We start from the raw sequence: 22,598 nt of genomic DNA, 5'->3' as shown, positions 1-22,598 counted from the left end.
ATTATTCGGTAGTTTTCAACATTATTTATAGGTATTACCTTTACTGAATGGGCTTAATTAGTTTAACTGTATTTCACTATAAACACATATTAAAAATGTCAGAGAGTTGAATTGTTATTTTATATTTTCAGGCTGCAAGATATTAGAATGTATAGCCAAAACGTAAAGAATGTCGAAAATATTACATCTAATAGAAGCGATTTTAACAAAATTGAAAACAAAAGTTTTGTCCATAGTGAATATTTCGACATGTATGTTTACGTTGCATTGATATGTGCTGTATTTCTAACGACGTTACTTTCTGGATTATTGTTATACAGATTCTTTACAATTGCTTCTTACAAGCTGCACAACAATATGTTTCATTGTATCATTCGAACTCCGATATCATTTTTGGATAACAATCCCGTTGGTATGTAAAACATATTTGTTTACTTTATTATTGTTAAGTTAAAGAGTTTCTAATAAAATTCTGAAAGAAATTTTTCGATAACCGGTAACTTACGTAACTACGGATGTTGCTTATACTTTCATTTATCGTATCACAGGTATTCGTTATAAATTTTATACAGTATATTACAGTACAGTCATATAATTATGTACTATAAAATGAATAGGTAAGTACAGGTATACCTCGAGTTACGTTGTTTCGAGTTACGTCGTTCTCGATTATACGTCGTTTGTCAAAAAAGTATATAGAAAAATAAAAATCGAGTTTAAGTCATTTTATTCGACTTTACATCTGTCCGCCACAAATATTGAAGTCTAATTGTGCTAGAAAAGCGTTCAAAGCACATAAAATAATATTAGAATATGTACTATGCATTTACAATAAATGTTAATATAATTATTATATATCCTAGAGAACGAAACACGAAAACATCTGTGTTTTTGTGTTGTCGTTTTATTTAGCGGTCTTTAAGTGCTCATTATTGGTGTTTTCCACTGTAATTTTGACTTATGTCGTAACTGCACAAGTAAATTCGACTTACGTCGCCTCTCCTGGAACCAATTACCGAGGTGAGGCCAGGTATAACTGTAATTACAAAAGTTGACAGAGAAGTAAAAATTTATAAAACTGGTTTTGAATAGTAAACTGATGCAACAAGATTTACACAATTCTTGAACTATTTACTCCGTGCTTGTAAGAATTTCGATGATCTATTGTCATTTGATATAATATTGATAGCTTTAACCTTTTTTATCCCATAACGTCGTTAATCTTTCAACTACTTCCTTAGTTTTCAAGGTTCTTCAAGATTCACGGATGTTATTAAAGTGTATTATAACCTGCTACTTCAGATTCTTCATCTGGCCCATAAACACATTTAGCGTATAATTTATAAATGATAAAAAATAAATTTACAATGTGTTTATATAAAATGTGAAAAAAATATTTTTGGACTGCTTAGGCACAATTTCCGATCGCACTTGATTTGGGCACTAATTACACTAACAAGAATGAAAGTATCGAAAGTTTTAAAGTAAATTAAGTAATGACTGATTGATTCATATGTGCTAACGTTGAACGATAAACTAAATTTTTAAATTCAATATTATAATAAATGAAGATATAAAATCACCTGACTTAAACAATTCGATGGACACCTTTACCTAATCTAAAGCACACAGTCTTTGAGGTTAATTTGACAGATTGCATTATTGATAAAGTCAAGTTAAAATTTGAACTTCGCTTCCTCATTTCGTTACACCTACTTTCTAGAAAGAAAATAATCGACGAATAAGAAAAATCGTTAAAAATCACATGCGCACTCGAGATATATATTTTGTGTATAAGGCCAGAAAATCTGTTTTTGTAACAATATATTACAATGAAGACGTTTCAGTACTCGCACCGTTTTACCAATAAGTGCACATAGAAAGTAAATTTCAATCCTACGTCGTTATAAAACGAATTTTTTATAATATGAACTTTGTTCTTATTGTGAGCTGTGTATTATTTTAAAGCCACTTTTTCGTAATTATACATGTTGTATTTTTCATGCCATACGATGCTATACATAATGCCAAGGTCTGGTGTTAAGCAGAAACATGCCGGTAAAATTTTTCGTACTTTTTTTTTTGTTTTTTCCATCTTTAAAGAAACGTGTGATTTGTGTCATAGTTGTGTTCCAACTGCCGATGGCTAATTTCTAGATACAGTGTTCGATGAAAGTTTTCAATTTAGTATATATTTGAGCTCTTTAGGCCAATGTTATAGTAGTTCTACTAATCCTGTAATGTTCAGTATCAAAACAGAATTAAACTTCTGGGAAGATCTAATAATGTTTAGTTTTGCTTGCATAACATCCTTAATATGTAAGATATACGTATGTATGTTTCGCGTGTCATACAAATGTATTTATCCCAGCGAGGTTCACGAGGAGAAAAATACTACCCATCGTCATCGTGGAGTTCTCGTTTAAGATAAGTGATTTGAACAGAGGTAATAGAGGCCACTGCCACTTTTTGTCATGTCGTAAATAGATACAATTTTTGGCTTATTTTTACTTAATTTTGTCAGCGACAAGGGGTCCCTTTCGGGGCAAAGTAAACGGCAGAAATGCAGATTGCTTCTTTCCTAAAACATGGATACAACGATAATGCTTTTCTGGAACACGAAGAGACTAGTTTTCGGTTTTCTGTTTGTTTGGGGCAGAAAACGCTTTGACATTTCTATCTAGTTCATGCAGAAATTTGAAACGATTTTTATTCTTTTCTGATTGCTAACAATATACTGCATGTTTTTCAATTTCACTACATTTTTATGTAGATTTCTTTTTTAAAAAATTATATAAGCGCAAAATATTTGCGCTTATATCATTTTTGAAAAAGTAGTTTTAATTGTTTCGTTATAGTTAAAAGTTATTACATCATAGTTTTAAATTTCATAACTTATTATTTTTAATAACATGTCATGCAATAAAATCTGTAAATTTTCATATTATGAATTTCAATTATTAACATATATAATATGTTTTTACACAGACAAGTTAATATATACATATTGCCAGAGTGTGTTTATTGTTTCATTTATTTGGAAAAGAATCAATTTATTAAACAGTATAGCTTCCAACAATTAGAAGTAAATACAGAAATACAGTTATTAATTTAAAAAAGTCAAGTAGCTTCATACTACAAAGACCATATTTTCCATTCTTATATTATTGTGGATAAAAGTGTACCGTGTACAATGATTTAGTCGTAAAAATTACGGAAAACGTTATTTGTAGATATATATTGCGGGATATTTCTATAAATGAGAATCATATCGCAATATGTTTTACATTGTTATTTTATTCAATTAATATTCTTCATTTTTATGTTTTTCAGGAAAAATCTTAAATAGATTTTCTAAAGATGTCAGTTGTATGGAAGATACGATACCTTACTTCACTTACATGTGGATAAGAGTAAGTTCATTTTGGATATTTTATTTTAAAGAAACACATTGACAGTATACAAAGTGTTTAGTCGGCGGAAGAAGGAAAAAAAAGAGAGAAAAGATGAGAAAAAAGTAAGGGGATAGAAAAAAAAGAGAAAAAAAGAAACTCTCTGAACGGTGTACGTAAGGTAATTCCTACTACAATTAATGTTCGCATGCGAAGCTATGTGTCTAAAAGATTTTAAATTGTAGCATACATAAGTAGAGCAGCTTCATAAAAGCTACTCAGAATAAAGGTTAATGCTTAAAAAAAGTACAGGCTTGAAACTAAGACAAAAATAACACAGAATCTAAGCTAGCAAGCTCTGTTTCTACAGAATAACCCCAATTGTAACAAGGAGAAACGGTGAACACAGTAGTAACTTAAATTTAAATTAATTAACTTATAACTCTTAAATCTAACTTAAAACTAGTTATACTAACTTAGAGTTAACTTTTTACAAAACAAGAATACTAAGAAGGACAACATCCAGACAGGCTAAACATGCATTGACAATGTCCTATGCGGAAAACGCCAATTTTTCTTAATTGAAAATATTTTTAATATTCTTACATATAAGTAAACTAAAGACAACACAAAGAGCAATGGATGATAGACAAAACAGAACCCGATCACTAAAAAGAAACAAGAGACACAACACAAAAGAACTACCTGACAATTAACATCAACTGGAAGAATACAATGCGAGCAAGGGAACATATTTGTTGTGTGTGCCATTAGCGAAAGCAACCACAAAAGCTTTGCTGTAAGAAATGAATGAAAATAAGTGATGGTACATTGTACGTATCTAGATGAGTTTCTGTGGTGGTCACGGTTTACTCAGATATCCAGTCTTCGCTTCAGGCTTTAAGCGACAGATACCACAGAGACGAGTTGGTACAGGAGATCCGAGGTAGGGTACTGAGGGCGAGGCACGAGCGACACGTTGCTTTGAGATGGGTCAGAGGCTACATTGGGATCCTGGGTAACGAGCGTGCCGACCAACTGTCCAAGGCAGGGGCCAGGGGCCCATTTGTAACGAGGACTGTGGAACCTTCACCAACATACATAAAAGGTACTTTACTGCAGCGATCGATGACATACCGGCAAGAGACCTGGACTCAGAGTGCAATAGGTAAGCCAACCTACGCCTTCGTGCCTGACATTGGCCTTACTTCGGTAAGTTTATGCTGGTATAAAACGCAAATACTGACCGGACAAGGAGATGGTAGCTGCTCCTGTGGGTGTCTTCGCGGAGACGCGAGACACAACGTGCTTGACTGTCCTCTAACTGAGGACTTCCGCCTAGGGGCCGATCAGGTCAACTGGAGTATGCCCCCCTGAACAAGTCCTTAGAACGCTAGCAGCTAGTAAAGGAAACCTAAAGAGACTAAAGGAATTGATGGTAAGAGTTATAGATCTACTTAATCTACAAAGCTCAGTAGACGCACTGGGCAGGGTCCCTTATTCTTGTACGGAAAAGTACCCCGCTGTCCAATGTCTGAACGTTACAATGTATTCAATATGTGAGCTAATCATGACAGAGCAAAGTTAAAATGCAGTACAAGCTGCATATATACAAAAGTTATGCCAAAGTTAGTGAGTTGGGCCTAAGGGAGCCCGAAAGATGTACCCGGTGGCCCAACTAAAAGAGTCCAAGATTACCTTACGGTAAGAGACCAAGCCCATGATTAAGGCATAGTCTCTTCTAACCCTGTGGTGCTATTAGGCGGGGCAGGGCAAGAGTTTGCTTTATGAGGTTGTGGTGGTCATGGCTAGATGTGTCCTTCCATAATTTCCGCTCTCATGAAGCTATTTCTAATGATAGTGTTTATCACAAAAGAATATTAAATGGATAGCCGTTTGCTCTTTAATTATGTATATTTAAATTTATTTCGAATAAAATTATAAAAAGTAGTGACCATTAAGACTGTTGCTCAGGTACAAAGATACGTTTGTGAATTACAGACCCGCTGTTTTGTTTCAAAAACATCAAATACAACAAATAAAACATTCACTGTGAGCTACTTTCATCGCAAACTCTGCGAATATTTGAAGTATATGATCTTTCATTGTTGAACACAGTTCCATTGTTTTTGTCAACCTGCTTCTTCGTTCATTTTGATGAAATATGATAACGTGTTCTTTATTTGTTTGCCAAACTCGAATGATCGTTCACACTTTATATTGGGTTATATTTTCTTGGAAACAAACTTGCTGCCGCTATCACTACACATGTACTGTACTACTGAATCCAAGACAGTGGCAGTTGTCACTTATGTAGAAAAACACATCTACAGAGCTGCTGTGTGTCACATGATCGGTGCTAGATAGACTATGTAGTCAGAGAACGTATAGTATAACTTTTGAAAGTCAAACCATCCCGCTTAAATACGAGCGGCAGATTACAAAAATAGTTTAAATCGTATATTTTTCGTCTGAATCTTTGAATGACAGCCGGGGAACAAACGATTGTAATTTGTCAACCTACATCTGCGGGACTAAAGAACGAATTCGGAGAAGGGAATAAATTCCAAGAATTTTTTGAAATGACATATATGTAAAATCCCTGTAGTGTCTGTAGGGCAGAAAAAGTAACAAGAAGTTATTTGCTCTAAGGAATTTCAAAAATAAAATATTTCTTACTATCATAAAATGAAAATCCTAGTACAGTGATCGCATGCTAAGTAACGCGGACAAATGTTTTGGAATCAGTAATTGAAAATCTTTTGACAATAAAAAAAATTACAATTATCAAATTATAGTACAGAAGTCCGGAAACTTATTAAGAACTGAACGTTTCTGTACATTGAACTGTAGTAAAATGTTTTGATCTCATTTTCTCTAATTATAAATTCAACGGTGTAATCTCAGTTCAGTAAAACTTTTGTGTACAACTGATGGTTAAAATAAACCCAAAAAACATGTACATTCTATATCAACTTTTCTGATTTTCGAATTTTCTGAACACTAACTAACTGGCACTTTTGTAAACACAGAAAATATGCATTCTATTAGTAGTTAAAGTGCTTTATTTCACTCTTGATAATAATTTATTTTTTAAAATAGATTTGTATCATCTCAGGAATATATATTGAAGTAAATGCAATTTTTATCGTGTTTTTACTCAGATAATTTACATGATAAACTGATTAAAATACAGTATTGTATATAAGAAGTATAATGTAAAATCTACCATAAGTCTGTAACCATAGGATTTACGTAATGTTGGTGTATTCTTATAGAGATAATATGAAGATTAATAAGAATCCAGTAACGAATACTTAACTTTTCTCCCAACGTCTAAAACTGCATGTTTTGCCTTCTGTTATGTTTGTCATTTAAAAATTTTTATATTGTTATAATTATAAGATAGCAAAAGCTTTAATTTTGTAAATAGGCATAAAACTCTAAATGCTTGATAACACAAAATGATGAGCCTACTGGATATACGAAACACGATCTTTCTTTATCTGCCCTCTCCCTTTATCTTTAGTTAATTAAAATTAAGTAGCATCATTTCTTAAATACACGAACCTCCCTTCAAATTTCAGAAATTTTGGACAAAAGTAGAAGAGTTATTAAGCTTCAAGGAGGATAAAAAATAGTGTCATACGTACACATATATACGAACAGAAACAACCAGCGAATTTTTATTTCATACTTTACTTGTAAAACTTAAGTTTTAAGATCTCTAAATATTTATTAGCAATTTATATTTTTTAATTATAGGGAAGTACAATTCTCGTCGGCATGTGTGTTCTTCAAGCAATCCTCTGTCCGTATCTACTTATATTGATTGCTGTCCTTTCAGTAATATTCTACGCTTTGTGGACGATTTTCAGCCGAGTGTTGAAAAGCATAAAACATTTGGAAGGAAAATGTAAGTATTTAGAATATAGAAAAGTTTCTTGTATTTAACTTAATCGCGTGCAGAATAATGACGATAAAATTTTGTAAACAGAATTAAAGAGACTCGGTAAACACACTATTTTATGATGCCGAGTTAGATTGTAAAACAGTATGAACAATTATATAATTTCATAAGTTAAAGAGTTTTTTAAAATTGGCGTGAAAAAATAATGTATTAGTTCTGTAATTATAAAAACGGATTTACTCATTTTAGAACTTTTTGGTCATTATTAAATCCAGTGTGTTATTATCGTAATTGACAACATCTAGTCTATACTTACATAATGATAACAGATTACATTACAATAACAGTTTTTAGATGTTTACGAAAAATTTCACAGAACAATTGAAGAACGTGTAATATGTATTCTGTTCACACACTTCAAGTCGATTTCATAATATAAGTTACGGTAAATGTACAATTACAGATTTTCAGTTTATAATCTAGATTTTGCGCGACACAGTATGAAAAAGTGGATTATCCTTGATTCATATAAACAACGTTAATTTATTTACAGAAAAAAATATAAGGTTAATGCCAATTTTGTACAAATTACCATGCCAAATTTTGTTTTTTTAACTCATGTTGAGCATTTTGCTTTTTCAGACTAATTAATAATATAAATGCTTGTAAAATAAAATCTCATAACAGATTGTACCACGCATTATTCTAAAGTTTTGTTCAAATACTTTAGTGTTTGTTAGACATAAAGATTTTTTTAGCGGGTAAAATACGCAACTCCTTACTCTGTTTTTGTTATAAAGATATTCCACGCGTATTATAATCTGCAAATTGAAATTCATGCAGTAATGTCACGCTGTGTTTGACAAGTTGCCTGTTGTTAGCATTAAAAGAAGAGTTTAGTAGTTTTATTGCACTTTCGATCGTGGATAGCCTTTTCTCCCAACTAAGCTCCCAACAGAAATTTATCAACGTTTTAACTATCATGAGTAGTCGTTGTGAAAAGAGTTCGTACTAAAATCAATTTCGTGACATATTGCTAATCTTTTTCGAGAAAAATTATTACTATGTTTAATACTTTTTGTTGTTTTTGTTTTGACATATTTTATATAAAATATTCTTTCTCAATTACTCTTTGCATAAATAAAGCAAATTTTTGCTTGCGTTTTAAGTTACATACATATACGATCAGCAGTTTGTTAGACACACGTAAAAATGTTCTGGTACATTCTTAGAAATAATAAGTTAATAATTATTATATTAAATAAATCTTCGCTGAAATATTTAATTTTTTTTTTATTTGCAGTGAGAAGTCCAGTATTTTCTCATCTGAGTGTATCCCTTTACGGATTGACGACAATTAGAGCATTTAATGCTGAAAGCAAATTTAAATCTATGTTCAATAAGTATCAGGATAAGCACACTTCAACGTGGTTCATTTACATGGCTCTAAATCGATGGCTTTCCATATACGGTCACTTAATTTGTTTTATAAATCTAATTATCACTGTTATTGTTTTCGGTGTCTTAAGTAATGCAGGTAAGTGAATATATTTATATGTCTACAGTTTATAAAATAAATAATTTTAAATTTGTACTTTTACTTTAGATAACGTAGGAATCCAAATTGGACTTGTATTGAATTATGGAATACTAATTATTATACTTGTTCAACACCTTATTGGATTTGCATCCGAAGTGGAATTTCAGGTAATACATATTTACCCAACCCGATTAAAAATTTTAATTTCAAACAAACGAAACGATTTCTTTATTGGGCGATATCAAATTTTTCGAAAAAGGTCAACTTCTTGTAAGAGAAAATCTACTTATGATCACACAGCACGCGTTTTATTATTATTTTATCCTACGTATATTAAGAGAATAATGTTTAATATAAAAATTTGCACGTTGGTTTGATAATACTGGTATTTTAAAATTTAGAAATGTTTTTATTCAATTACTCTATAGTCAAAAAATATTGAAAGATTCTGCAAATTGTTGATTAATGCGTTTTAATATACGCGGTAACATCGAAATATTTATTAATCGCATTTATCAAACGATGCCTACAGTGGATAACCTGTAAACAGCGAAAACGTTTTATAGTGATATTGGACCTAGTCGCCTTCCACCCGAGTGTTATATATATATATATATATATTGCTAGATCTAAATTTATATGGTTTATTATCTATTGTATATGTTTGACTTCGACGAATAGTAACGTTAAGATTCAAACAGAACATTAAAAGAAAAATTTAAAACAAAAAAAAAGAAAATGTTAAGAAAAATATCTTGACTTCTGTAATGGATAAGGGATTTCAAATGCTAAAAACTTTAATATAATCTTTGATTTTTATAAGTTCTTAACTCCGAAAAATTCAGACCATCGTCTATTCCGCCACAAAGCTCTTTTGCCACAATCCGTAGATATACCTTTTTATCTCACTTTACGTTTAGCATTCCGCTGTGAAATTTTGGTTTCGACAAAGTAAAAAAGATATCCTACTCCTTTTCTGACGTAAAACCTGTATATTCTTCGAACCTTGGTGCGTGCACCATCTTGTCAGCTGCGCCTTTATCACCTCAGATCTTTTTTAAAAGAACAACCTTTAAACAAAAAGGATTTGAAACATTTTTTAATCTCTCCAAACTTTTTTTTAATTCCAAAAAAGAAACGAAAGAACAAGAAGCAACGAAGAACTTTATATTCTATTTTCCCTTTTCTTTTTACAATATCTATCGCATTTTAAAATGAATATTTTCAAAATATTTCGATATTGTTCAGGCTTAAGTTATTTCTTTCAATAACCTTATAATTATTGCCGCCTGTTGAATATTTATGCATATCTTTTCAAGCGTTTCGAGTAATTTCATCATTGAGTCATTTCATCATTTTGAAAATTTGTTGCGTTTTAATTTTTTTTTTTCTTGCATTTTTCGTTCAGTATATTTTTATTAAACTTTAAATCTCTTTACCTGTCTTAAAATGTTAAATTATTACTTTGTTTTTATTTATATAATTAAACCTTATCCAAGGATTTGAACCAAAAATATTCATATTTTCCCATTTATATATATATGTATATATATGAGCCCCTTATAGCCAAAGTGGTGTAACTCTACTTTTGAAAAAATCTGCGTTAGTGGTAGAAATGAATTACGTATAGGTAAAACTACCTACAGAAATCATGGTGTAGCTCCTAGTTCACCAAACAGCTCCACAAATGGCAGCACAAGTTTATGCAGTCAGCAGTGCTATCTATCTGTTGATAGCTAAAGTGGTGTAACTGGGAGTTCCACCATTATTCCAGTTACTGTTTTGTTCTAGTGTCATGAATACTACATGCTACTGATTGTATATCCCTTCTGCAGTCACATGATTTACATGATTTTTCGATTTAAGTTCAGTAACCAGGCCTCCAACAGACGCCATTTTTTATCTTAAAATTGTAAAATTTTTTGCTTTGCTTCCAAAATTATTATTACATCTTTGTTTACTATATTTTCTCTACTTTTAAACAGTGTAAAATATGTTTATATTAACACAAATGCGGCATTCAATAAAAACGTTATTTATTGCATTTTTCTCAGCTCGGAGAAATTGGAGAACTTAAATTCTTTCTTAAATTAAAGAACTTCATCTACGAAAGGTTGAGAAGGTAAGACATGCTATGAAAAAAGACTCCTAAAAATTGGCTTGTGATAGCTCATATTACTGTTTTTCATTTGATTTGTAAAAGACATTATCATTTCCAAAACTTACATGCCAAATCGCTTATTATAAACGTAATTTATACGTTTATAACTTAGGTTGCCACGAGTTATCAACAGGACTAGGGTACATGTATTGGGATGAAATTGTAGGATCTAGAGGCTCACAGGAATTCTATGCATGTGTGGTCAAACACATAAAATGTAGAGCACCAACAGCAAAACACGTTGTGTTATACAGCGATACATGCACAGGACAAAACCAGAACTGAAAGATGGCATTAAATTTATTGAGCTAGTTTTAAGTGCAGACAACAACATTGAAACCATTGACCAAAAGTTTATTACCAGTAGTCATTCCTATCTTTCGAATGACTCAGACTTTGGCTCAATTGAACTGTACAGTAAGAGTCAACAGATTTCTTGCCATACTGACTGTATCGAGTTATCACAAAAGCAAGAAAAAAGAATCTTTTCCATCTTACTGTGATGTCTGGCAAAGAGTTTTTAGCTACACAAAATATGAAAAAAATCATTATCAAGAGAAAACTTGATGAAGAAATCCATCCAGTGTTATGGCTAAAAATGCAATGGATTAGGTATCAGAAATCTGATCCATATACAAGGTTTTACAAGGAGAACACGTCTGATGAGCAAGCATTTTTGAAGCTGAACATGAAACTACCAGGAATACTAGGACGGCCGTAATCACTAGCAAATGTACCTTTGTCTCAACTCTACAATAGACCAAAGCCTGTGACCGAAGAGAAAAAAAAATATGCAAGACCTTGTTTTTTCTCTTTGGTCACAGGCCTTGGTCATAGACTACATTTCCCCTATCCATCATGCATACTATTTAAACCTTCACACTTCTAACTCTGTTGAAGACCACTGCCTGCTGATAATACTCGGGATGTTAAATAGGAAAAACTGTTGTAGCTGATATCTAACTATGTGACATTGATTTATATCATTTTTGACGTAATATACTATTTTTTAAATAAAATAAAAAAATACATTATTTTTGATTATGCAAGTTCGTTCTTGAACCATACCCTCAATCTGTAAATCCAAAGTGGTGTAAGTCAGTTTAAGTGCTTATAACTCACTTATAAAGTAGGGATAAGAGCAAAATACACAAACATGGATTAAAACAATCAGTTTTGAACACTTGGAGTAGGAAAATTTTTGTTTGCTAGTACTCTGGAATTTTCAACTACTATTCTACTAAAAGTCTTTATAGACAAATGAAATAGACCACGATGTGTTGCTCTGTAACCAAAGGTTTTATTTCATTAATTTTAAGTTTACATCACCAAAATAACACTTTTAAAATGTAATAAACATGCTTACCTGTAACCAAAGAAACTACATTTAAAGTTTACTCTTTACTAAATCAATTCCTTTTTATTATTTGTCTTCACACTTCACAATAATACATCGAATTAAGACATATTTTTTCCACACGTGTCATGTCGATGACAGCGCGACGCGCGGCAAAATTTTAATTGAAAGAAAGGTTTTTCTCTTTATACATATATTTTATATAAAATTGTGGTTGCCAGCGCCAGAGAACCTGAACACTTTCTGGCAACACTTCTAACGAGTTATTTCCTGGCAACCGATATAAATGATAAAACGAGCGAATGTTCGTCCTCGCCCCTGTCCTTTTTACTTTTTATATGGCAGACTTATGGACAGTGCTTTCAGCCAGTATAACGGCAATTCTCTATGCTGATGATCTTTTTCTTCTAACCACAAGCACTAGCCCTATCCAAGCTTCCTGACGCATCCAGACTGCACTTCACCACCTCGAACACTGGGCAACAACATGGAGTCTATCATTCTCGGCCGCCAAAAGTGCTATTATAGACTTTTTTCTTCGAAAATCCACCACCCACCAATAGCACTTACTCTAACCTCAGGTATTATTCCCCAGCGCTCGTCATTACGTATCTTACTGTAAAATACGAAATAAATGACTGTATACATATTAGTGATGCGACGATATCAAAATTTTTTTTATTCCGGTTTTTGATTCTTTTGAATACTTTCTAAAGTTCATTTTTGTTTTGAAAAATTAACGATTTATATTAAAGTATTGTACATTCATTAATAAATAAATATCAAGCTTAAGGATGGTAAATTATACATTTGAATAGAACCTGAAAATTCTCCGTGTATATGTCGATACGTATGTTTCTACTGTGTACTTTAAAATGAACTTGTAATTTTATTTCAGATAAAGTTAAATAATATTGCATGAATGTCCTGAAAGAAATTACAAGTAATTTGTGTTTACTTAAAAATTATCCCATCATGTCACATAGGGTTTCCACCCCTGGAAACTGGTTCACAGGACGACAGTATGAAAAGGTAAATAAGAAGGAAATACACTTATTTTATCGCGCTTCTTCCAAAGGGCATGTTCGTAAATGTTTTAATTCCAACATTTCTAACACTAAATGGTGTTTGGCAAATTAATATATCAGATGTACAGATATCGTTGTCACCACGAGTAACTAAATTTTGAATTTGTTCACTCAAGTAAAAATTTTTTCAATATTCAATTGCCTGAAAGCTGAAATTCTTTCACGGAGGAAAAGAAAAAGTCATGCAAAATATCTAGATTGACTCTTGTAGAAAAAATCAACTTTTCATTGTTCCGCAAATGTTAGATTATCTGAAATTTACAAATAGAACATATTGATAGAAAAATAAAATGATGTAATTATTAATAATGTAGTACAGTAAAAACAGTTCAATAAATGAAACATATGAAGAAACAGAGAAAAAGACGTTTTTTATTTATTATTGTTTAGAAAATTGAAATTATTGAATATGAATAATATTGAATCTTAACAAAGCAATATATATATATATATTCGAGACGAGTTGATAATAATAATGATGATAATAATAATAATCAGCGCAAAGCCAAACGGTTAAGAGTTGAAAGTTGAAATTTAGTACACATTTAGGGTACGTCACGAGAACGCACACTAAGAAGGAATTTTTCGAAATTTCTCACCACGGGGGAAAGGGACAGGATTAAGGCTTAACACTTCCATTAACAATGGAAGTGTCAAGTAACAATGAAAGTTTCAAGTACCAAAAGAAGTGTCAAGTAACAATGGAATTATTAAGAGAAAGCGACGTGCAAGACGCAGATGCAGATTTTTTCGTTTTTGCAAAAAATCGAACATATTTTAGACCCGTCTAAAAATTTTTTAATTTGTCTGGAAACAGGGGATCTCAATTCTTGCATTATGTGAAAACGTATAAGGTTGACTATAATGTAATAATCTTAATCTTCGCTATGATTAATTTTGCCCGAGCAACGCCGGGCCACTCGCTGGTTATTTTATAACTTTTTAAACCCGATTGAAAACAGGAATCTTCAGAAGTGTGAAATTATAAATATCAACATATATGACAGTTAAATAATTCATAAGTTGATCAGTTTTTTTCCGTTTTATATAAAATATTAAAGAGAAAATCTAAAATTTAAAAAATGTAACAAAAAGGTTAAAATATTTTCCACTTTTAAATATTCCTGAAATTTTAAATTAATTCCTACATATTTTATGATAAGAAAATAAATGTTAGAGTATATCAGTACGTAGAAGATATAATGGTTTTCTAAGAATGGAAACTAATTTAAAATAACGGGAAAACTAAGTATCAATGTTGTTAACCACTCCTTTACACAAAATATCTATATCAATAAATAAAATGAACTTCTATGAATTATTTATTTTCTTGATAATGTAATTGTTATTTCTTATAAAATAAATTTTCCAGATGAACTCGGTAAAACGCATTCTGAAGTATAGCGATTTGAAATCGGAAGCATCCTACGAAAGTTTACCTAATAAACGGCCACCCTCCGATTGGCCAGAAACAGGAGAAATTCGTTTCGATAATGTTTCTTTACAATACTCCAAGGATAAAAATATTGTGTTAAAGAACTTAACATTTCATATTCGCCCTGGAGAAAAGGTAAAACATCTGCAAATTGGAAGAGTATTGTTCGTAATTATTGTCTGAATTGGTGTTTATTAATTAATTAATTGCAGATAGGAATTGTTGGAAGAACAGGAGCAGGAAAAAGTTCTATAATTGCTTCGTTATTTCGCATGACAGAGCCAACAGGAACAATAACCATCGATGGAGTTGACATTAAAGATATGGGACTACGGGATCTTCGTAGTAAAATATCTATCATTCCTCAGGTTAGTAATAATTAATTCAATGAGTATAATTTCTATTTAATTACCTTTATACTTTTTCCAGATAAAAATGTTTTTATTTACTTTTCTGTACGAAAATTTGATTCATTAATTATGATAAAACATGACCATATCGATGCAGATAGCTAAGCCAAAAAGGTGTAATATAATTTGAATGAACTTATTATTAAGTAATGTGAAGTAACTTGTGAAAAGTAATGTGACCATTTTTCGAACAAGTCACATTTATGAACATTGAGACACAATTATATTTTCTTAATTAATTAAAACCAGCAATTCGAAATATAGTAATTTCTAATAGTCTAAGTTAAACGAACATGTACTTTATAAAATATATTAGAGACACGAAACGACTACTCTTCATGCTTCATAGAAATTTTCTACACTTATGTATGTTTTAATAAATTGCATTTTAACTTTAATGCAATTGCGATTGTGAGATTATTAGTTCTACGTATTTGTTCAATAACTTTATACGAATCTTCATAAAATTATATTATGATTATTAATAAAAGATGTGTTCATAAATAAATTCACTTTATATAGAAAAACATTTAATTTAGAAAAAAATAAAATATAGTCAATCTTCAATTTAGGAACTTAATTCATTAAAGAAAGTTATTCCAAAACCGATTTCTTCTTAAACCGAAACTAATTTTTCTATAACAAACAATGCAAAATGTATTAATCTGTACTCCAACCTAAAACCAAATTTTTTTTTTTTACGTTTTCAGCTGTATTTCATCCATAAAAATGCTTACAAATACAGTATAATATTGTGTATAATATAATATTATCTATAGATCCACCAGTGAGATAAGCGGTTTTGTTCCTCAACGCTGGAAGTTTGATCGTGGGTTCGCGCCTCGCTCGGATGTAATGGTGACTACGCGCATGCGTATTGAAATCTTATTTGACTAAAAACGTCATCGAAGGTTCGTGCTGTGACGTCCAAAGAAGCTAGGCAGATTTCGGCGCCACTGCCAAATCGGTAGTTTTGTCGTTAACTGGTCAGGCTTTCTTTAACACATGAAGTATAGGAAGTTGACTATCTGTGGCCAGTAGAGCCGAGTAGATGGTTCGGGGAACAAGTTATTGTGCGGAAACCGGTGCAAATAATCGTTCTAAATGTTGTTCGTAAACAGGGGCATTCGTATCCCAAGGTTTTACTGTATAAACTAATATTAATTTTTTAAAATTAATTTTAGGCTATTAATAGCGTATATACATGATATCATTTAACTTGATAAAAGCGAAGAAATTCAATTAGTCTGTCAGTTCAAAACAATAAATATTCTTTATTGCAGTCATAACAATAATAGAATAGTATTTAAAACGTGATCAATTAATTAATTGTCATCAAAAAATTTGTCCGTGAAACAAAAAGAAAGCTTTTAACAGTCTCCGTGAAAAAAAGCCGATCGTTCATAATTGTCCAATGAATTATGTGACGTCATCATATGGGGCAAAAAATAATTTCTTTGGACACGTTATGCTGTAAATACCACGGGTAGAAATAAACGCAATCCTGAAAAGCGCGACAGAGTACATGTGCAAAAGTCGTTATTAGTGTGATCGATTCAATCTGATTCGAAAAAACATGATCAGTTGACTGATGGCAGAGAGCCATTGACTAAACTAATCGAAACAGGCAGCAACATGTACTGTTACAAATTCTACAGTAGTTCTGGCAAAATTCGATTCACACATAACTTATTAAAGGTTACAAAAATCAAACATTTCCATAATTTGGTTCTATATTGATTTTACAGATTGCCAATAATGACATTTTACCGATAATTACATACCAATCAGAAAATGAAATCATATTAATCCACTAATTTCTTAGCAATCAGATTGAATTTTTGAAAGTTCAAACACACCCAAATGTTTTAGTAAAAGACATGAAATGAGTCAATCTCAACATTGCTTATAGGTATATGCTTTACTGCATTCTGTGTATTCTACGAAAATTATTAAAGTAACGTATTTAAATATTTGTCTTCGTTTGTTTGTTTGTTTGTTTTTTTCTTCGTTGCATTGAGTAATGACAACGCAACACTTCGGCGATCTGCCTAGGGGATGCCTTCCGAAAGAACATTTTAAGAGTAACTGGCCTTTATTTAAGCGTTACAGACACGGAGAAAACCCGGATAACTCTACGTCCGATCGCGGCGAGAACCCACGACAGAAATCTCAGTAGTGTGGGGACAAACCGCTTGGTCACTGCTGGGTCTATCTTTATTGTAATTGTAACTCATATTATTCAATATAGAAACGAATCGTAAAATAGAGTTATTTACAGTGTATACGTATATTTTTACAGGATCCAATGTTATTTACGGGGCCTCTTCGAAGAAACATGGATCCGTTTAATGAATATTCTGAAGAAATGATGTGGAATGCCCTAGAGGAGGTTACAATTAAATAAATATTTTTCAATTCGCTTCCAATTTTTCTCTTTAAACTTTTTCCGATTAAATTTAATTATCACGTATTTATTTTTTATAAATATTTAAATTAAAGGTACAATTAAAAGAACTTATTAGTAAATTACCTGGCGGGTTAGATACGCATTTAACAGAAGGAGGGCGAAATTTCAGCGTGGGAGAAAGACAGCTAATTTGTCTTGCCAGAACCATTCTTCGACAGAATAAAATTCTCCTCATGGACGAAGCAACTTCCAATATTGATAAAAAGTTAGAATATAAGAATATTATATAATTTCAAGTATAAATCATTTTATATTATAATTCATGTTAAGTAGACAATAGTTTGATTATAAGCTTAGTATAAGATTGTTGATATTCACGATGATTACGTTGATATTAAACCACTAATAAAACGATTGATTTGCAGAATGATTGAAATTACAATCGATCGCTCTGAGAATCGAACAAATTCTGATAAATTGTCACAAATATATTGTGTGATATGTCCAAAATATATTGTACCTCGTTTCTCAAATTTTGTTAGCCCCTATTTTGTATTTGTCGAATTGAAAATAAAAAAGGGAAAAAAAACTCCTTTGGTGTCTACAAGACAATAATAAATACTAAACCAAAATACTAAAAAACGTAATATTCGGATTCATAATTGAATTTAAGTGTAAATATGTGATTAATTTATGTAACGTTAATGTTCTGCTGTGTGATAATAAACTGTTCCATGCATGCATCTCAGCTAGAGCTATTAGTTGTCTGTCAGTAGTGTTTGCAAATTTTGATCTATTGTCTGGTAAATGAATACTCGAAACCAGCTCGGCTGTATTTGATAGTCCAAATTTAAAAAAAAAAGTTTAGAAGAAACCATAGGTTTAATGATGGCTGTCTTCGGATAATTTCGTGATGTTCAGATAGTAATAAGCCTGAATTAAAGTCGATCTTCGAAGATATTAGTTTGACATGCAGCACAACAGAAAAGTTTTGTAAATAGAATAACATTCAATCATATATTACAATCGAATTAAAAGTACCATAATTAAATTGCCTGTTTGTCAAAGGTGACTTTAGTAAGATTTTAATCGCCATTTGTAATTTGTTTAATTTCAAATTTTCAAAATATTCTCATGAAAGGTCGTTATACTTTTCTGTGAGTGAAATTAGTATGATCTCTGTTCTGCCATTGCTCGCCACCTGTCTATTTTTCAACAAGTCTGTTTGTTTGTGTAAGGTCTATTAGACAATTCTTCCAGTAGTCGATTACTTGGCCATACAGTTGCTAAAAAAGTGTAAAGTCAAAAAACTTACGGCATTAAAATCAGTAATTAAGAACACTGTTACATATCTTTCTATAACAAAGATAACTGTTTGAATGATCATGTCAGAAACATCAATTGAAAATCTGTATTTACGAATTATGGCAGCTATTTCATGCAGACAATAATTAATGGAAGAGAATAGACATTTTGCACACATACATTACAAATATTTGTATAACTTCATTTATAAAGATGTGCAGAGGATGCAATACTTTATAGGACAGCCGCTATATATTACAATGACAAGAGAATGCTTCTCTGTTGATGTAATCATTGTTGTGACAGATATCACTGTGACATTTTCTTACTCTTGAAGAACTGCTACTTAATAATTAGGCTCACGTTTGTAATGCTGGTGATATTTGCATACAGCATGTGCAGAAATATCTAACGAATTTTCTACAGAATTAAGATCAGCTATTATTAATATCTAAAAGAAAAGTATGATTACTATTCTTTTAACTCACGCAGTAGGAATGAAAAGCAGAATTGTCTTGGTAGAAAAACCATTATGTACCGTAAATAATTGCAAGTCTTAGCAGCAGACGATGACTTTGACATTTAGTAAATAATAGCAATGTCTTTAGAAACCAGGTTAAACTTTCTTTTTATCTGAAAATACAAGTATTATCTGTTTATTATCAAAATACATATATATTAGTTCAAATGTTATACAGTCCTCTCGTTTTACGTTATAACTATCGACATAAAAATCATTTTTTACAAATAACAATATCCTTGTTAGGGAAACCATTTAATGGACTTTTGCCGTAACGTCCTATAGAATGCTACAGTTTGATGTGAGCTCTATATAATACAATTTGTTTTGTCCTGGTGTGTCGACTGTTGATAGATTGTTTGATTGGCCTAATTGAAAATAAGAGACTTATTGAAGACAATTTTTTTTGGTTGTAGGGACAAATAATCCTGCTTCACAAAATGCAATAATTAACCATTTCTCAATATTAGTCAAAAGTATTTGTTTCAGCATTGTCTATTTGCTGTCAGTAGTTGAACTTTATATATGAAACTAAATACTAAACCTTCTTCAAATGAAATTTACTGCAATAAGTTCACTAAGTACGGTTTGTTTTATTATGCTAATGTGGCTGTAAACCTTTGTATAGTGTGCGAATAACCTATCAGTAACAAAAACCACGTATCATTTATGAGTATATTATCGGTTGACAACACAATTTTTAACGCCTACTAGTGTAATTATTTTAAGACAATTGCTCCTTTACTGCAATTACTTGCTTACTTAATGTGAAAATAATCTTGAGTTTATACTTCTGTCTAGAATTATGCCTTGATATTGCGTTTACTAATGTTCACCACAATGAGCATGATTGAACCCTATCTATCAGATTTAGATATAGGTTGATTGTCTTGACTATATATGTCTAATCTAAAGTAATGTTGGATGAGTAAAGCTTTGTCTTGTAAGTCTTGGGATGAAAAACACTTGGTGCGCGGGAGTACGATCATCGCTGTCACTATCGACTAGATTAGCTTTTTACAAAGACGTGTGTTTTCTTATCGTGGCTGAAAGTTGGGCCTTGTCACTTGATGCTATTTTTTGTTTGTTTTCAAGATGACGATAGAATCATAATTATTGACAAAATTCAACGTTATTCTCAAACGTTTTACAATGCCAGCAGTGTGTTTCAGTTTTTCTATCCTTTAATTTGCTCACATATTGTTGTGGTGTAATAATGTATTTTTTCACTTACTCCTTGCTGAGTTTCGCGATTAGAAATTAAATTGTTTGTGGTGCATTTTAATATGAGGCTACCGTTTCATTTATTTTATTTATTATTTATTTTATGTTTGTTCTATAAGCGCATATAGCGCGATAACGCTCACTTGGCACGATTTACTTTTTTATTTTAATTTATTTGATACGCGTTTATACACACGCGTTTCGTTCATTATTTGCCCCTCTTCAGTCAACTAAAAATATATTCCAAACCATTTTTATACACACAATAACCCGACATGTAAATTTAAAAAATACGGATTACATAAGTAGCCTACGACGTATCTTAAAAATACAAATGTCATCTTTAGACGTATATTATCACAAGCAGAAACCATATAATATATATTGGATTACCTAGTGTTTCAAATTAAGGAAAGATTTTTTTACCATAAAAACACCGCCTAAAAAATAAAATTACATGATCTACACAGGACACACCTCAAATACTAGGCCAAAGACTTAGCTTTAGTTGGTAGGTACAAGACTTGTAGCGTTGTTTGCTTTTCTACAAACAGGTTTATTGAATTTGAAGATCCCTCAAAACCTCCATAAAATCTTTTAAAAAACGTAAATGATTACAATTAATGTACCTAGTACGTAAATATTATGCTATATACTTATCTTTGCATACACAATCTTAGGAGAGCTTCGGAGATACAAAGGGAAAGCCAGAATAAACGTTTAGCACAATTTTTCTTCTTTAATGCTAGTGACGGTTAATACATAATCTACAGAATTGAATTTCTTGACTAATCATTTTGTTATTATTTAATGTTTGTATAGTTTTTACATAAACGACAGAAGTAAACTTCTCTTTGACGAATTTCTTTCTTTTATATCAAGAACTGATTCCTGTCTACAGAAAATAATTCGAGAGAAATTCAAATCTTGTACAGTGTTGACAATAGCCCACAGATTACACACAATTATAGATTCAGATAGAGTTCTGGTAAGATTCTTCTATTTAATAATATTAGAATAAATACCTGTTAATAATTAGACAATTTAAATTTTTAGGTACTAGATTCAGGGAAAGTACAAAAATTTGACTCGCCGTATGCATTACTGAAGAACGTGAATGGTATATTTTATAATTTGGTAACAAAGATGGGAGTAACTTCAAAGAATGAATTATACGAAATTGCCAAAAATAAATATCTCGCAAAAAAGTGGGGCGAACAAACAAAACTATAAAACTGTGAAATGTCTTTTACGTATAGATTATATAAACTTGAAGTTATGGATGTTTATTTTAGTTCTTTGAGTGTTATTTTCGCATGTCACATAAAACATAAAATTGTTAAAATCCGAACATTTATTAGTATATGCGAGTTTTACGGATCGATTTATATATTCTGGTCATTTATTGAAATGTCATCAGCAGTTTTTTGAGATAATATTGTGAAAAATTTTTTAAATGGTGTAATTCCGGAAAAAAAAGTGAATTTTAATGTGTTAAACGACAGAAAACGAATATAATTGTTATAATTTATACAAGTTTTGTTTATGAGTTTAATTAGGACAATCTTACTCGAGAATATAATTTCAATTGTGAATATGTAATCTTCTAGAAATTTGGTTTATGCTAATCATTAAAAACCAAATTATATTGTTCAAAATGTTTTTGCATCTGTATTATTTATTTTCCTGTTTCTAATATTTAATCGAAGTATTATAAAAACTGGTACTGAATTTATAGTATTGCATTGTGGAAACACAAAAATTTCGAAATTGGTATAACGTTAATAATTAACTTTTTATCAATTACCAAAACATAATTAATATTTCGTAGAATAGTAACTTAAAA

At 31.1% G+C, this 22,598-nt stretch overlaps 1 protein-coding gene across 1 annotated transcript; it reads left to right on the top strand.

The window, feature by feature from the left end:
• Positions 1-357: 357 nt before the first annotated feature.
• LOC136979273 (ATP-binding cassette sub-family C member 4-like) lies at positions 358-21,985 on the top strand. Its single transcript, XM_067275216.1, has 11 exons — positions 358-412; positions 3,334-3,413; positions 7,158-7,308; positions 8,606-8,839; positions 8,909-9,009; positions 14,821-15,018; positions 15,096-15,251; positions 17,596-17,685; positions 17,796-17,968; positions 21,635-21,740; positions 21,809-21,985. Exons 1-11 carry the CDS (start codon positions 358-360, stop codon positions 21,983-21,985), a joined length of 1,521 nt encoding a protein of 506 aa, XP_067131317.1.
• The last annotated feature ends 613 nt before the right edge of the window (positions 21,986-22,598 follow it).

Source organism: Centruroides vittatus, unplaced genomic scaffold, assembly GCF_030686945.1.
Source record: "Centruroides vittatus isolate TY-2023 unplaced genomic scaffold, ASM3068694v2 contig_600, whole genome shotgun sequence".
Lineage (NCBI taxonomy): Eukaryota > Metazoa > Arthropoda > Arachnida > Scorpiones > Buthidae > Centruroides > Centruroides vittatus.
This window is presented reverse-complemented; position numbering and strand designations above follow the sequence as displayed.